This window comes from Xyrauchen texanus, chromosome 31, assembly GCF_025860055.1.
Source record: "Xyrauchen texanus isolate HMW12.3.18 chromosome 31, RBS_HiC_50CHRs, whole genome shotgun sequence".
In the NCBI taxonomy this organism is placed as follows: Eukaryota; Metazoa; Chordata; class Actinopteri; order Cypriniformes; family Catostomidae; genus Xyrauchen; species Xyrauchen texanus.
This window is the reverse complement of record NC_068306.1, coordinates 7,837,373-7,855,496: the sequence shown is the minus strand read 5'-3', so window position 1 is coordinate 7,855,496 and position 18,124 is coordinate 7,837,373. Positions and strand designations below refer to the sequence as shown.

The 18,124-nt window shown below is 41.1% G+C and overlaps 1 protein-coding gene across 3 annotated transcripts; it reads right to left on the bottom strand.

Moving 5' to 3' along the window:
• Positions 1 to 8,241: 8,241 nt before the first annotated feature.
• On the bottom strand, positions 8,242 to 18,107 carry LOC127624824 (cytochrome P450 2J2-like). 3 transcript variants are annotated; one of them, XM_052099766.1, is made up of 9 exons: positions 17,836 to 18,107; positions 13,913 to 14,072; positions 13,685 to 13,837; positions 13,394 to 13,554; positions 12,961 to 13,134; positions 12,667 to 12,808; positions 9,319 to 9,506; positions 9,070 to 9,211; positions 8,242 to 8,971 (listed from the first exon to the last, which is right to left on the bottom strand). In XM_052099766.1, the coding sequence occupies exons 1-9, from the start codon at positions 18,016 to 18,018 to the stop codon at positions 8,781 to 8,783; spliced, it is 1,494 nt and encodes a 497-aa protein (XP_051955726.1). In that variant the 5' UTR covers positions 18,019 to 18,107; the 3' UTR covers positions 8,242 to 8,780. The 3 variants fall into 3 exon arrangements, with proteins under 3 accessions (XP_051955726.1, XP_051955728.1, XP_051955727.1); XM_052099768.1 differs by having other exon boundaries at positions 17,862 to 18,039; XM_052099767.1 differs by having other exon boundaries at positions 16,650 to 17,959.
• Positions 18,108 to 18,124: the final 17 nt, after the last annotated feature.

Genomic DNA, 18,124 nt, shown 5'->3' with positions numbered 1-18,124 from the left:
CCACCCATTGGCCCCTATCTATCATGGCCTTGTATTAATCTGGGATTTTTAATAACCACAGAGAGTCAGGACCTTGGTTTAACGTCTCATCCGAAGGACGGTGCCTTTTTACAGTATAGTGTCCCCGTCACTATACTGGGGCATTAGGACCCACACAGACTGTAAAGTGAGCACCCCCTGCTGGCCTCCCTAATACCACTTCCAGCAGCAACCTTGGTTTTTTCCCCAGGAGGTCTCCCATCCAGGTACTGGCCAGGCTCAACCCTACTTATCTTTAGTGGGCAACCAGTTAAGAGCTGCAGGGTGATATGGCTGCCGGTGTGGAGGCTTCACGCCCAACTTGCCACCGTGAACGAACCACATTTTAGCGACCATGGGGAGGTTACCCAATGTGACTCTACCCTCCCTAACAACCGGGCCAATTTGGTTGATTAGGAGACCTGGCTGGAGTCACTCAGCACGCCCTGGGATTCAAACTAGCGAACTCTAGGGGTGGTAGCCAGCATCTTTACCACTGAGCTACCCAGGACCCATGGTGCTGGAGCTTTAATGTTGTGGGGCTGTTTTTCTGCCAGAGGTCTTGTTCGGATACATGGCGTCATGGACTCTATCAGATACCAACAGATACAAAAATCAAAACGTGGCTGCCTCGAAAGCTTACAATGGGCCCGGGATGGATCTTCTAGCAGGAAAATGATCCAAAACAAACATCAAAATCAACACAAAAAAGAGACCATCAACATGGACCTCTGAATTTGAAGGACCTGGAGAGATTCTGATTGGACGAACGGTCTCCGATCCTTTGCCAGGTGTTCTCCAACCTCATTAGGCATTATAGGAGGAGACTCAGAACTGTTATCTTGGCAAAGGGAGGCTGAAAAACATATTGAATAATAGAGTGTCTATAATTATGGCCAATGCATTTTGGAGAAAAACATTTATTTAATAATGAGATTCCCATCCATTCGCATGAACCATAAATGTGTATAATTTAATGTGTTCTCCATTGTTTCTATCAGTGTGATATATTCAGCGCACAGGGTGATTTCTTTCATAATCTCCTTGATTTTTTCCCTCTAGTTAAATCCCTCTGTCACTGCGATCTGTGAGTCAGCTGTCTAATTGATCAGCTTGACCATTAAACTCAGCAGAGCAGACAGAACAAGGCCTGTCTCTCTCTTTCTCTCTGTCTGTCCATTTTTAATGCCTGGCAGCAGCCGCTCTGAATCAGGTTATCCGCTGACAGATAATGGATGTAGCTGATATCTAAGCATGCTCCCCAAAGCCAGCTCAATCCCTCCAGCAAGATAAAGCCGACAAATTACGCTGCCAGAAAAAACTCCAAACACAGCCTGTCGCTCACGGGGAGAGAGAAAGAGAAAGAAAGGCAAAATAAACCGGGACAGCGAGGAATTATGAAACGGATAGTTCCTACTCTAAATTCTGATTAGATGAGATGAGAAAACAAGTTCAGATCAATCAACAACATTTGTGTCATGATGTTCATTAAAAAATTGTTTCGTCTCGACCCTAGTTTATTTAAAGATTTGAAAGAACCGGCTCATGAGAGTCATTTGTTCAGGAATCAGACTTAACTGGGCGTGCTGTGCTGTATGTTTTGCACTGTAGATTCAGGAGTGTCTGAGTATTTTTGTGAAGTGTTTGTCCACATTTGCGGAAGAACAGATTCACAAGAACCGTTCACAGGACCGAAAGTTGTGAAAATCATTCAGAGCATTTCTGAATATTTACTGATTCTCAGATCACAATCTGCAACCCACTGTGTGATTATAAAATGGGCAGTAGCAGTCCTGGATGCTGATTGGTCATACAGTGTTCAAGTCAGGGCCGCCGCTGGCCAAATTGATGCCCTACGCAGAGTTCCGACGGGGTTCGCCTAATATGAGCGCGAAGCGATCGTCTGTGTTCCACAACTTCTTTTGGGTCCTTGAATAACCTATAATGTGCGAGTAAGGGCAGCCGGTGGACTTTCTGGTGCCCTCCTAGGGTAAGATGGTGACCCCCTAGGGAGTTGGTGCACTACACAGACTACGTAGTCTGCTTTTATTAATCAAAAATGTCAAAAGTACCTTAATAGGTCCAATAAAATGCAATGATGATGGGTTATTAGAACTTTAAAGGGATAGTTCACTCAAAATGAGAATGTTGTTATTGTTCACTCACCCTCATGTAGTTCCAAACCCCTCTGACTGACTTTCTTCCATGGAACAGAAAAGACAATGTTAAGTACTATGTAAGTCTCAATCACCATTCGCTTTAATTGCATCTTTTTTCCATACAATGAAAGTGAATGGTGACTGAGGCTATAATTGTAGCCTCAATTGTTCCACAGAAGAAAGAAAGAAAGTCATATGTGCATGGAACAACATGAGGATGACAGAACTGTCATTTTTGGGTGAATAATCCCTATAATGTGTCGTCTTGTCAGACCCTTGTCAAAGGGATTAAAGAGAACTGGATTTGTCTATGGCTTGACACTTTCCTGTGTGGTAATCTCATATTCAGATCCAGAGACAGGCTGCTCTGCTGTTATGTATATTACATTCTGGACATGATTCTAAGCATTTCATTAAAACGACCTCATGTGTGTCGACTTGCATTAACTATCCCTTTAAATGCTTGCTATCTACAGAAATGCTGCACCTGATGCTATAGATAAGTGTGTGCCAAGGGCGTAGCAGCCACTCTTTAAAAGGGTGATTTTTGTCCCCCACACTTTTCCAAGCTAAACCCAAACCGAGTCCAAATGGTGGATTTGTATACAGTATTCTTTGCATTTTATGACTTTGGGCTGATTAAGCGACCATCCAGCCAATCACAGGTGAGTTTCGTGAGCTGAAACAACCCTTACTAATAGGCCATCAGTCAGACAGTCTAATTAACATATAGCTAAATATGTAAATCTATTAAAGCTCCTGTTTTTTAACTATGCGCCGTGTTCTTAGAACTCTTTTCAGCATTTGACTGAAAAGTGAAGGGTGAGCTGTACGATTATATACAAAGCGAATGTAAATAAGTCAAGTGGTGATTCATCACCTTGTCAGTCTTTAAGGCACCATCCTCTTTTATATCAGTCACACACTGCCTCTCAAGTCATGGCTTCCACCAACACCATATACTTACATGCAGGTGCATTTATTCTAACAGACACTTTCTTCTCCTCAATCTCTGTCCCGAAATGCCTTGATCAATGTCACAGTGGTGATATCTCGTGAATCTTAGCCTACAACATTTTACTTACCAGCTCAGGTTTCTAACAAGTGTTGCAGAGAATCAGCCTTATTTTTTTTTATTTTTGTGGTAAACCAGTGTGGTAAAATTCCCAAACGAATGACTTTTATGAGCCGGTTCTTTTGAATCTACAGTGTGAAAAGTGTGGTCCGATTCCCGAACAATTGACTCGTATGAGCCAGTTCTTTTGAATCTACAGCATTAAACGACTAAACGATTCCCAAACAAATGACTCTTATGAGTCAGTTCTTTTGAATCTGCAGCCCAAAGCATTCAGTGCAACCAGTGTGATCCGATTCTCAAACGAATGACCCGTATAAGCCAGTTCTTCCAAATCTACAACGTGAAACATACAGCGTGACCAGTGTAGTCCGATTCCTGAACTAATGACTCTTATGAGCCAGTTCTTTTGAATCTACAGTACGAAAAGAGTAGACTATTACTGAACAAATTACTCTTATGAGATGATTCTTTGGAATCAAAACATACAGTGCAACCAGTGTGGTTGAATGACTCTTATGAGCCGATTCTTTCAAATCTACATTGCAAAACATTCAGTGCTGCCCAGTGTGGTCCGATTCCCAAACAAACAACTCTTATTAGCCAGTTCTTTTGAATCTGTAGCGCAAAACATACAGTGCAACCAGTGTAGTTCTATTTCCAAACAAATGACTCTAATAAGTCAATTCTTTTGAATCTACAGTGTGAAAAGTGTAGATGATTCCTGAAAAATGACTCTTATGAGCCAGTTCTTTTGAATCTCCAGCCTGAAACATTCAATGCATCCAGAGTGACCCGATTCTCGAACAAATGACTCTTATGAGCCAGTTCTTTTGAATCTCCAGCCTGAAACATACAATGCATCCAGTGTGACACGATTCTCTAACAAATGATTCTTATAAGCCAGTTCTTCCAAATCTACAACGTGAAACATACAGCGTGACCAGTGTGGGCCAATTCCAGAACAAATGACTCTTATGAGCCAGTTCTTTTGAATCTCCAGCATGAAAAGAGTAGATGATTCCTGAACAAATGACTCTTATGAGCCAGTTCTTTTGAATCTCCAGCCTGAAACATTCAATGCATCCAGAGTGACCCGATTCTCGAACAAATGACTCTTATGAGCCAGTCCTTTTGAATCTACACCGTGAAACATACAGCACGACCAGTGTGGGCCGATTCCATAACTAATGACTCTTATGAGCCAGTTCTTTTGAATCTACAGTATGAAAACTGTAGACGATTCCCAAACAAATGACTCTTATGAGCAGATTCTTTAAAATCTACATTGCAAAACATTCAGTCCAACCAGTTTGGTCCGATTCCCAAACGAACAACTCTTATGAGCCAGTTCTTTGAATCTACAGTGTGAATAGACTAAATGATTCCCAAACAAATGACTCTTATGAGTCAGTTCTTTCAAATCTACAGCCCAAAACATACAGTGCAACCAGTGTGGTCCGATTCCCAAACAAATGTCCCTTCTGAGCTAGTTCTTTTGAATCTACGGCATGAAAAGAGTAGATGATTCCCAAACGAATGACCCGTATAAGCCAGTTCTTTTAAATCTGCAGCGCGAAACATACAGTGCGACCAGTGTGGTCCGATTCCTGAACTAATGACTCTTATGAGCTGGTTCTTTTGAATCTATAGCGCAAAACATACAGCATAATTCAAAAGTTTTTATGAACACACCTTTTGCAAGAATAGTTTCTGTTAAAATATAAAAAGATCTCTTTATTTTCAAAAATGGCCTACTCAAACTACTAAAAGAATCATTAATAGAACAAGAGGAATCAGAATCAGAATCGTTAAATTCCTACACCTATATAGCTACACCCACTCCACCTATCCCTCTTCCTTTCACCTTTCCAACTACATCTTTTCCATGTTTTCATCCCTCTGAATTAGGAGTGAACTCTGTGTGATTTTATGCTCCTTTGAGGATTTGGAGCTCTGCAATCTGCCTCATGGAGGGAATCTGAGCCACTGCCCGGCTGCATCGCATTTCGATCATTAAGATCTGAATTAGCTGTCTGACTTTCACACTTCAACCGTGTTAAGCCGTTTAGAGAGGCAGCAACACTGGGTTGTGCTGCGACTACCGATGTTCCACAAAATGAGCTGTTTCCGCATCCATTAAGAGCCACTTTCATGCCCTAATTTGCACAAATCAAACAAAATAGAGGACTGCGGCGCTTATCACACTTGTGTTCTTCATCCACCTTGGGCTGACGTTTCATTTAGCCAATGAAAGCGCTCACGTTTGAGTCCAACGTGCAAGACACCGAATTAACTGGTTTGAGATCTTCCATGGGTAATTAACTCACATCTATGAGTTTGGATTTCCCCGTTCCAAATGGCTCATCTTATTAAGAATAGACCTACAATTAAAATATAGATTCATTTAGTACCTTTCTAGCTCAAACAGCTGAGAAAAAACAATGCTAAATGCAACTGACCAGTTAATTGTGTGCAATTCAGCATAAGTTAAAAGTTTTTTCATATAATAGGGGCTACATAGTTCACAGTAATATTAAAGGAACAGTTCACAGAAAAGTTTAAATTCTGTCAGCATTTACTCACCCTCAGGTTGTTCTAAACCCATATGACTATCTTTTTTGGTACACAATAGAGACCTTTGAATTTATATAGCCCATGTTATCTTTTCAATACAATGGCAATGCATAGCGAGTCACTTTATGGCTTAAAAAGGACCTAAAAGTGTCTTAAAGGTAGTCCATGTGACTTGTGCATATTCCAAGTCTTCTGAAGGCATCCAACACAGCAGGTTATGGTGAGAAACAACCAAAAACTCAATGCATTTTTCTGTGCTCACCCGAGAAACTCGTGTGCAGTGGACGTCATGCTTTTTTAATGACTTAAAATCAGTCAAAATGCTTTTGTATTGAAAAGACGAACAAGATATTGATTAAAACATTGTATTTTGTGTTCCACAAAAAAGTCATACAAGTTTGGAATGACATGAGGTGAGTAAATGATGATTGAACCATTCCTTTAATGCATTTCCTTATGTTTATGTGTTCAGGTCATTTTTGTTTACTCCTATACAATACATAGTAATAAAAAAGGGAGACTGGTACACTGCTACATATGCTCACATGCAATTTAATAGATAAAACAGACAACTTTTAATCTATAAAATTGCATGGGAGAATATGTAGCAGTGTACCTGTCTCCTTTTTTACTATGAACTATATTACCTTATTTGATTGAGCACCTTGGATGTACACACAACCACCATTTTCAGTCCAGTACTTTTGTACAATAAACTATTTTGTAGCCAGTTGAGAGTCACTGGACTGGACTGTTACACACAGGAGAACTAATTAATCCTGACTGATACTGATTATACTCTAAATTTGTACGGATATGAAAGGATTTATTTGATGGAAGACCATCCTGACCTGAAAATACAGCCAGATTGCTCACTTGAAAGATGGAGAAGAAGACATCCATTCCCTGTGCATGCAACGCCCCCTAGAGGTTGATCATCTCCTAACAGCGGCATCATAAAGGACTAAATGACTTAAAGACGCTCCTTACTGACAATGTTAGTCCAAAGAAGAGAAGCATTAAGCTTCATTTAATTCAAATTGTTCTTGAAATTGATCACTAGGTCAAAGTTGTTTAAATAGCCCATGACTATTAAATAATAATACACATTTACAGTATAGAGCACTTGTCAGGCAGCACATAGTGTCTCCAATGACATCACAAAATAATTTTAATAGGATAAGTTCATATTAATAATGATTTTAGCCTATACAATTTTACTACATTTTATATATATATATATACATATATGGCCGGGCCCCTGCTTCAATGCAGGTTGGCAACACATTCTCAGTCCCAAGGTGTCAAAGACTGATGCTTGTGCACGAGTCCAGAGCGTCAATCTACAGACGCCATAAGCCCGCACCACTGAGCCTTCTCTTTACTGTTGTACATGAAACTGGTGTTGAGCGGGTAGAATTCAATGAAGCTGTCAGCGGAGGACATGTGAGGCGTCTATTTCTCAAACTAGAGACTCTGATGTACTTATCCTCTTGTTTAGTTGTACATCTGGTCTTCCACATCTCTTTCTGTCCTTGTTAGAGACAGTTGTGCTTTGTCTTTGAAGACTGTAGTTACACCTTTGAATGAAATCTGAATTTTTTTTTGGCAATGTCAAGCACTGTATAGACTTCATTCCTCAAAACAATGATTGACTGATGAGTTTCTAGAGACAGTTGTTTTTTTTTTTTGCCATTTTTGACCTAATATTGACCTTAAGACATGCCAGTCTATTGCATACTGTGGCAACTCAAAAACAAACACAAAAACAATGTTAAGCTTCATTTAATGAACCAAATATCTTGTTTTCTGTATTAATGTTTCATAGTAAGAGCTTTTACCATTGAGGTTACAGTATGTGTCCACAAATGCAGTGGTTAATTATTGGCTGTTTTTATAGATGACCTTTGACAGGTCAGTGTCGATTGGCATACTCATGCTGCCGGGGGGGGGGCGTAGGGGTATGCTGTCATTTTCTGCATATCATGATGGCGTTTTGATGTCCGTTAGCGGCTCATTTTAGCTTATCGTGGCCCATTCGGCACATTTCGCGGCCAACCCACCGGCCCGCTCGGTTCTCCCAATGGCCAGTCCGCCCATTGCACCGGCCCACCGGGAAACTGCCCGGTATTGCCAGATTACCGGTCCAGCCCTGCCTCCAGATGAAAGCCCTCATGGGCTTCGTCAGAGCATCATGGATTAGATTAATGGGTAATAATGTTAATAATCTCAGTCCCTCAGATTCCAGAAAGACAGTGAGTAACAGCACCATATGGAGATCACTCTCTGTCCTCAATTTGATTAATTTTCATAAATCAGAACAATCATTTATCGCAGCATGATCATATTTTTACCCAATCAGCAATGCGCACTGCTTGTGGAAAAAGTACATCTCTATTTTCTACACCTGCATTGTAAATATCATTTTATTACACATTTTTAAAAACAATTTTAAATTAATAAATAATAATAATAACAATAAAATAAAAAAAATCACAATTACTGCAAAATGGCAAGTGACAATCTCCCAACATAGTACAGTTTTAAATGGGGTATACATCAGCGAATATTACAATTGGGATTTCCAGGTCCAATTGTTACAATCTAGTTACACTTGGCTCTAAAATATCTCATTGCCTAGAAAGTGCTGCTTATGTATGCAATCTCTGTGAAGTGATTTTAAAATCATTATAAAATCACAAATGACTGGATACGGCTTGACAATTCAGTGGTCAAAAGGTCTTTGAATTCTTACATAGTTAATACATGGCTCTGCCTAAATCATAAAATGGCACTTTAAGGACCTTCAACATTCGCATCGACTGATGTCGATGTTATAAAACTGTAATTGATTATTTGATTGATTCGTCACCAAGCTTCCTGAACTATTCTTGAATTTGTATGGCAAGACTGTCCATTTTTAACCTGTCAATGCATATTGGGCCAGATTATCAATCTTTGGCACCCCTGCTGTGGCAAACGATGTTGAATGGATGAGGATAACGGACTAGGCCAATGATGCCATCCATGTTTATGTGCTCTGCCTTGGGCGGCCAAGAAAAACGGATTTGCTGTAGCAGAGATGTGATAAAAAGGAAGAGCTCCGTCCTCGCCAGGGTCTCGCCAAGACACACCCTTGGACCTGAAAAAGGAACATGCCCAACATTAAACCATCAGTCCAGTAACTTTTGATTATGATCAAATCTGTTTACTCATTTCACAAATGGGGGACTCGCTCACCCAGGGAGAAGGCGATGAAAGACTCTGGTTTGCAGAAATGTCCATTTTCATCTAAGAAATTATCTGGGTTAAAGGTGTCCGGATGCTTCCAGTGCTCTTTATCAGTCATAATTGCCGTTAAGTTTGTCGTGACCATCGTTCCCTGGGAAGGAAAGTACAGTAGAGTGGAATGTGTGCCAGATGAGAGGTTTATAGGGGTTTTTCATACTTACAATTCACTTATATGTTCATCCAAAATCCATTCATTACCTTGGGAATGTCGTATCCTTGTAGTTTTGTGGGCTGAGTCGTTTGGTGAATCACGCCAAGGGGTACAATATTGGCACAGCGCTGAATCTCGTGAACAGTTGCGTTCGTGTACGGCAGTTTGTCGCGATCATCCATGCTGGGCAGGCGGTCGAAACCCAGCACCCGAATGATTTCTTCATGACATCGCTCTGCGTTGTATGACAAAAGGGAATTAAAAAGATATTCATGTATTACAGGTTCAAGGTAGATCGAAAGACAAAACATTAACATGTTATTTATGTTCAACAGGACCACAATTTGTTGAAATTCACGGCCTGGTTGCTGGCATAATGTTGATTACCCCCCCAAAATAATAAATAAATAAAATAAATTCATCCAACTTTTATCAAAAAATACAAATATAAAAAAGTAAGGCACTTTCAATGGAAGTGAATGTAGCCAGTCAGTAAATTAGGGCTGAACGGTTTATCAAAATAAAATCAGGGTGGGGCCGGGTCGTGATCGTACACACCCGGTCCCGTATTAGGCTAATCAAGCCACCTGAGAGGGATAAAGGTCGACTGCAGAGGATCGTGCGGGAGAGAGAGATAGTTTACGGACATGTCCGTCATGCGTGTGTTTGTCTTTTATTTAAGTTTTATATTAAACTATTATTTATATCGTCAAGCCGGTTCGTAGTAGAGTTCTCGCCACTACCGTCCACCCCAACGGAGCAGCAGCGGCCATCTGCCGGGGGACGAGGAGCCCAGCCGCCTAATAGAGGATGATGGCCGCCGACCGCGAGGGGAGAAGGGGCTCCTAACCGACCGCCTAGAGCAGTCAGGTTCGCTGCCAGGGGCGCAGGAGTCGCCTACCGGCTGCTGAAACGCTGCAGGGTTTAAGACCGTGAGAGGGAAGGGGATCACTGCCGTCCGCCTGGAGCTGGTGAACCGCTGCCAGGGGCGTTGGAGACCCCTTCTGTTCCCCGAGAACGCGGCGGGGTGTTCCGTCCGCCAGGGGCTGGAGGTCTGCCTCTGATTAGCCCGTAGAGGCCTGGCTGTCGTCCATTAGAGAGGGTGGAGGAGTGGCAAAGGAACAAGCTGTGGCGTATCGGAGAACTGGCGAGTAAGAATTTTTTTTCATCTCTCTCTCTCTCTCTCTCTCTCTCTCTCTCTGTCGCTCTGCGTTGGCCTTTTCCCTCTCTTTTAAATTTTACAGTGTTTTTTGGGGGGGTACTACACTGTTACAGGAAGTACCCACCCATTTTAATTATTTCTGTTTCCCTCCCCTTGTCCCCTCCCTCGTCCAGGTAGATGGGGATGACCTGCCGGCAGACTAGGCTTAAAGCATTTAAGGCCATTGTCATCTCTTCTATGAACAGAAATGTTTTCCTTCAGCATACTGCCAAAATAAAAGCTTCCACCAAAATAAAGGCCTGCATAGCCTCAAGAAAATATTACATAAATATGGTACGGTTTTATAATAATAATAGTAATTGTTGTCGTTCATATTATTAAAAAATATATGTCCATTCCAATTTATTTACCTAATAATAACTTATTATTTGGTTCCCAAAAATAATGAAGAAAAAGTGGGCCAACACCATTTCTTGAACATTATTTCTAATGGCAGTAGAGCATGTTTGCTCATGATTTCATTTTGGTCAAAAGGAAACACTTAATATTTAATTTTGTATGTTAATGATATTGCAGTTCAAATTGCAATCACAATATTTAAAACAAATAATTGCAATTAGATATTTTGCCCAAACCGTTCAGCCCTACGATAAATGTTAAAATACTAATTGTTTCAAAAGTATAGCCATAAAATGTAAACTTCATACATGTGTGATAGAAATCACACACTAACCTTATCAGTGTACAGTTGTGTATAATATTATCTTCATGGATAGATGACATAACACTGGTAAACTCTGTAATTCTGACCCACAGAAAAAAACTATTGTTGACCTCCACAAGTCTGGCTCATCATTGGGAGCAATTTCCAAATGCCTGAAGGTACCACCATGTGTTTAAATGACAGTCTGTGAGTATAAACACCATGGGACCATGCAGACATAATACCGCTCAGGAAGGAGACACATTCTGTATCCTAGAGATTAATGTAGTTTGGTGCGAAAAGTGCAAATCAATCCCAGAACAACAGCAAAGGATCTTGTGAAGATGCTGGAGGAAAAAGGTCGACAAGTATCTATATCCACAGTAAAACTAGTCCTATATCAACGTAACCTGAAAGGCTGTTCAGCAAGAAAGAAGCCACTGCTCCAAAACAACCATAAAAAAGCCAGACTACAGTTTGTAAGTGCACATGGGGACAAAGATCTAACTTTCTGGAGAAATGTCCTCTGGCCTAATGAAACAAAAATGTAACTGTTTGGCCACAATGACCATCGTTATGTTTGTAGGAAAAGGGTGAGGCTCGCAAGCTGAAGAACACCATCCCAACCATGAAGCATGGGGGTGATAGGATCATGTTGTGGGGGTGCTTTGCTGCAGGAGGGACTGGTGCACGTCACAAAATAGATGGCATCATGATGAAGGAAAATAAGGTGGATATATTGAAGCAACATCTCAAAACATCAACCAGCAAGTTAAAGCTCGGTCGCAAATGGGTCTTCCAAATGGACAATGAACCCAAGCACACCTCCAAAGTTGTGGCAAAATGGCTTAAAGACAACAAAGTCAAGGTATTGGAGTGGCCAATTTTGTGGGTGGAACTGAAAAAGCATGTGCGAGCAAGGATGCCTACAAACCTGACTCAGTTACACCAGTTCTGTCTGGAGCAATGGGCTAAAATTCTTGTGGAAGGCTACCAAAATGTTTGACCCAAGTTAAACAATTTAAAGAAAATGCTGCCAAATACTAACAAAGTGTGTGTAAACTTCTGACCCACTGGAATTGTGATAGTCAATTATACATAGTCAATTAAAAGTGAAACAATCTGTATGTAAACAATTGTTGGAATTAATCAACTCATGTCAGTAGATGTCAGTAGATGTCCTAAACGACTTGCCAAAACTATAGTTCGCTAATATTACATCTGTGAAGTGGTTAAAAAATTAGTTTTAATGACTTCAACCTAAGTGTATGTAAACTTCTGACTTCAAACGTATAATATATATACACACACACACACACACACTGGGAGAGTCTAAATGATTTGTGGTAACCAACATTGTTCTTATATTGAACCAATAACTTTCCTTTAATCTGTCTCATGGAAGTCTTGCATCTTGAATGAAACTAGCCATTGATGTTACTTAAATTCATCTGGGGTAGTTCTTAGCTCAGTTTACTCATCAAAACACCTGTAATGTTCTGATCTACAGATAATGTTAAGCCTTCGCACCTTGTATGTCTTTGTTTTCCATCAAGAAGATGAGTCCCCATCTGATGGTGGTCGAAGTGGTGTCGGTTCCAGCCAAAAACAGGTCAGCTGTTGACATCAGCATGTTCTCCTCATGAAACGTGGAGTCCTCATTGGACTTGTGCTGCTCAAATGCATCTCAGATTAGTTAATCTTAAATAAATCTAGTTTCCAGATACATGTACAGTACTGTTTACATGTGAAAACCATTTGTTTGATGTAACAACAAAGAACAGACTTGCACAATTAGAGTGGTTTTTTATGTCGATATCTCACTTTCTCTATCTCCAGCAGGTAGGCATCAAGGAAGTCTCGTGGGTTGTCTGGGTCCAAAGTTTCTCTGTGTTCTTTGACTTCTTCCCGGATAAAACCCAATAACTCAGTGGCATTCCGAAGGACCTTCTGGTGTGGTCCAGGGAAGTGCTTGATGAAGGGGACCAAGTTGAAAATCTAAAACAGAACACCTATTGTTTATCAAGTTGTATGGACTACTTATTTGGTTTTTGCCATTTTTGGAGACTTTTGGCACTTTTGCAGTAATAGGACAGTGATTCTTTTAAGCATTTAATATACGTGGCTGGCTGAATTAAATATGGACCAAATATGGATCATCCTGCGGTGGTCATTTACTTTGCAGGCAAGTAAAATATCGAGTATAAACATAGAGGTAGTTGAGCCAAAAGTAGTCAAAAAAATATATAACTCATACCTGTCCCACAGATGACCCTGCGAGCATGAAGTTTTCATTCAGGATATTCAGAAGGTATTCAAAGCGCTTATTATCATATTCGAAGCGATCTCCAAAGACAATAGAACAGATAATGTTGGAAACTGCATTGTGTATGGCATGTTGAGGATTGGTTGGCTTGCCTGAAACAAAGGAGTATTTATCAGTGCTGTTATAATTTGAGTCGTTATCAACTTTTTAAAGCACATACTGCATTGGTGTGTTTGCACCCTGACATTGTGGAACAAGTTTGAATAGATAAACACCTCACACCTTCTGCTTTGAGCATTTCAGCGATCAGGTACCGGCCTTCCTCTAAAACACGTTCTTCCACCGATTTCTTCCCCAGGCCAAAATTCCTCAGCGTGTGGAGAGCAAATCGCCTTTGCTGCCTCCAGGAGTGACCAAATGTGACCATTATTATACCTGAGAGAGAGAGAGAAAGAGACACATGTAGAATGTAGCAGTACAAGATCCACATTTCAAATATGTGTTACTCACCAAGTCCATTAGTTATCCAATCTATAATCGGTAAGGCTGGTCTTCCAGAAAAAGATGATCCTTCCTGGACTAGGGCTTCCTTGGTGACTTGGATTGTATTTAGGACTATTGCTGGCTTCCTTCCAACATACACAGTGGTCATCTCTCCATACTGAGACAGCTGATGAGACAAGAGAACTGTACTTAAGTGCAAATAAAGTGGTTTTCAAACTAACACAATTGGGGCTTTTCCACTGCACGGTACAACTCGACTCAACTCGGCTTGCTTTTTTGGGGGTTTTCCACTGTGGATAGTACCTGGTACCTGATACTTTTTTAGTACCACCTCGGTTGAGGTTCCAAGCGATCCGAGCCGATACTAAACGTGACGTTAAAACTCTGCAGATCACTGATTGTTCAGAGAGAATCGCCACTACCAGCGTCACTGGATTTCCGAAATGCGACATCAACCCTCTAGTTTTAAAGTTAGCAACAGAGATAACAGTATCATTTGTTCACGCGACTTTCGAATTGTGAAAAAACACAATGCCATGGTTAATAAACGAGGTGCAGCCGGTCCACTCGTTAGCAATAAGCGAAACGATAAAGTCTCTCAGGAAGTGTCTCAGCTGTTGACCACACACGGCTTCCACCGGACCTACCAACAGTGTAGGGAAAAGTAAAAAAAAACGTAAAGGTGACTACAGAACCATCAAGGAAAAGTGGAAGTGGTTCGACCAAATGGACGCTATCTAAACCGGCGAGCAATGGGAGGGAGTGTCCTGGACTCGGCCACGATGGAGGATGGTATGTTTTGTTACGATAACTCTATACTCTGCTTGAAAGCTTCACTTTATTTAGTTGACCAGCTACTGGAAGTTTCTAAAACAACCAGGCAAATTTAACTGTTACACTTGTGTAAAATCACCATGCAACAACTGCTTTATGCAGCACAATGAGCTAGTAGCTAACAGCTAGCGGTCGTGTTATTGTTTTGGTCAGTTTGTGTCATGTTTAAGATGATGTCATGACAGTAGATGTGGCGTAACTATGACGATCAGCCTATAATCCCACCCACATTGAGGTGGCACTAAACTGCAGTGGAAATGCAAGCTCAGAAAAGTAAAGCGAGTCGAGTTGAGGCGAGTCGAACCGTAACGTGCAGCGTAAAATTGCCTTTTGTAAAAGTAATAGTTTAAGGGTAGTTGACATGTCCTGTGATGTACTCTATTTAATCAATCAAATCAAATCAAATCACTTTATTGTCACACTACCATGTACACAAGTGCAACAGTAGGTGAAATTCTTGTGTGCAGTTCCGAGCAACATAGCAGTCATGACAGTGACGAGACATATACCAATTACAGTAAAGAACATAATTACACAACACAATTTACATATCAAATGTACACATACTTACACAACACAATAATTATATACAATGTACAGTAAAAAATACACACAATATAGAATACACAATATACAATACAACAAGTAGGAGTATATGAAATATATATATATATATATATGAAGTAGTTGTATTGAGGAGAATATGTTGACAGTCCAGTGTGAGATTATAGATTAATAAAGTGCAGTGCTAATTATTGATCCTGATAGATCAAGTGTTCAACAGTCTGACTGCTTGGGGGAAGAAGCTATCATGTAGTCGGCTGGTGCGGGTCCTGATGCTGCGATACCGCCTGCCTGATGGTAGCAGTGAGAACAGACCATGACTCAGGTGGCTGGAGTCTGATCCTCTGAGCTTTTTCACACACCGCCTAGTGTATATGTCCTGGAGGGAGGGAAGCTCACCTCCGATGATGTTTCTGGCAGTTCGCACCACCCTTTGCAGGGCTTTGCAGTTGTGGCCGGTGCTATTGCCGTACCAGGCGGTGATGCAGCCAGTCAGGATACCGTGTGAGGATGTGGTGGTTCATTCCAAACTTCCACAGCCGTCTCAGGAAGAAGAGGCGCTGGTGAGCCTTCTTCACAACGGCCTCAGTGTGGATGGACCATGTGAGTTCTTCAGTGATGTGGACACCGAGGAACTTGAAGCTGCTGACTCTCTCCACCGGTGCTCCATTGATGGTGATGGGGCTGTGTTCTCCGTCTTTCCTCCTGAAGTCCACCACAAGCTCCTTGGTTTTACTGACGTTGAGGGAGAGGTTGTGCTCCTGACAGCAGCGTGTCAGAGTGTGCACCTCCTCTCTGTAGGCTCTTTCATCATTGTCAGTGATCAGACCTACCACCGTCGTATCGTCAGCAAACTTAATGATGGCATTGGAGCTATGTGCTGCCACACAGTCATGTGTGTACAGGGAATACAGGAGTGGGCTGAGAACACAGTGTTGAGGGTCAGTGATGAGGCTTTGTCCCTGTAATAAGTGCTCTGTAAGTTGCTTTGGATAAAAGCGTCTGCCAAATGCATAACTGTAAATGATAGTACAATCTGAGCAGTTGTGTACTGTAGTAGTGACTCAATGGTGCTGTGGCATCACCTCATTATAATTAAAAGTTACGGGTCAAAAGTCGCCTCGCTGTTCTGGCAGACATCGTATCTTATCTCGTTTTAGTTGGGCAGACGCAAAATCCTTTGAAAGATAGGTGGGCACATGGCGTAAGCCACAGACTACACTACTGATTCTGAGCACATATCTGTCATAAAACTAAACATCTACTTTCAAAAGGTGGTTTACCAAAGACTGAAATATTACTCTCCTAAAAGTTACAACCAGAAACACGGCAAAGAAAGACTCACTGATTTGATTGATCCCATTGGATCCATAATAAAATATGGTAAGGACCCCACAAAAGGCAGAGGTCTGGGTCCAGGTGGAGTTTTAGCTTTGGAAGAAATAATCCTGATTATTTCAAAAATAACCAGAATGATCAAGCCCAGAATCAGAGCCAGACCCACAGAGATCATGTCTAAATCGTCAGATTACTCCTCACTGTGAGAGACTGTTTCCAAGAGTCGCACAGTCGGTGTGTTTATGAAGAACATGAGGAAGAGGGAGGAGACACAGTGAGAGAGAGAGAGAGAGAGAGAGAGAGAGAGCAGGGAACAAACCCTTTTCTCTTGGTGTGCCTTCTAAAGTCAGCCAAGGGTGGATCAAAGTTAACTCATTGCAAATAAACATGCTGCGAAAGACTGGGTGTCTAGCAAATAAATGATTGACTATCTCAAATCTCTCTTCTACTATGATTGTGATCCAACTGAACTAAATTACAGAACAGACAACTGAAATGGAGAATGCCTCTCCCTAATCTTTTTTCCATTAATGACATGTCACAAAAGGTCTGTTTAGGCGTGTAAAGGTGAAAAGCAGTGCAATTATGTCAAAGGTAAAGCATGACTATACAGATGCAAACTCGATTTTCAGGTTTTATCACAATGGGTGAATTAATTTTCCCTCGTTTTTAAAGGAAAGAAACCTCAAATCACCCTCACAAAATCAGACACTGTGTAACTACCATTAAAAATGAGATTGCACAAACACTTAAACACTGAATTCTTGTGTGAGGTCATGAAAAAAGTTGAAAATAATAGTAAGATACAGGAAGTCTATGAACGGTGCAACTCGGAGGTCATAAGAAATTCTCTTAAATCTATGATTTTAGTTGCTATTTTTTAAAAACTTTTCTGCTGCAAAATTGTTGTTTACTCAGACACAAGAACAGGAATGTTTTATATTTTTACTGTTATTATTTTATTGTTAAAAATGTCCTCCTTCTGAACACTGCAGTGAAGGTTATTTGATATACATTCAATACATGTCAAGTAAGATGTGCATTACAGTAAAACTTTAATTTGAAAGTCTACTTGTTCTCTTATATTTATTAATTAATGAATGTATTCATTAGTTAGGAATGTAAACAATGGGCATATAGTGCCATGACATGAGTATCAGAATGCTAATGTTATGCTAATGCTAATATGTAACTGAGCTTTGAACCCATGGCGGGCCACCTGGAAGAAGGTCAGAGGAAGAGTGCCTGGAAGACGGCCCGTCTGGCGGCGGGCCAGCGTCCGGACCATAGACTGTAAAAAAAGATGGACGACGCCCCTTCGCTCTTTTCCATTGGTGAGAACAGAAGCCGCCAGTGTCCCGATATGGTGCTGACATCTTGGGACTTGAGTCTGCGCAGTTGCGATTTCAGGACCAGACCTGCGCAGTAGTGAGCAGGAAGTAAAGCCGCGAAATCAAGGCCCCGCCCTCACTCTCGCTGAAT

Bases quoted from the DNA above. Each gene is read 5' to 3' on its own strand.
- LOC127624824 (XM_052099766.1), bottom strand. From the start codon at position 18,018: ATGTCAGCACCATATCGGGACACTGGCGGCTTCTGTTCTCACCAATGG. The intron at 13,838-13,912 runs GTGAGTAACACA...TCTCTCTCTCAG, and splicing joins TTGGATAACTAATGGACTTG to GTATAATAATGGTCACATTT. The intron at 9,507-12,666 runs GTGCGAAGGCTT...CATACAACGCAG, and splicing joins GGAAAACAAAGACATACAAG to AGCGATGTCATGAAGAAATC.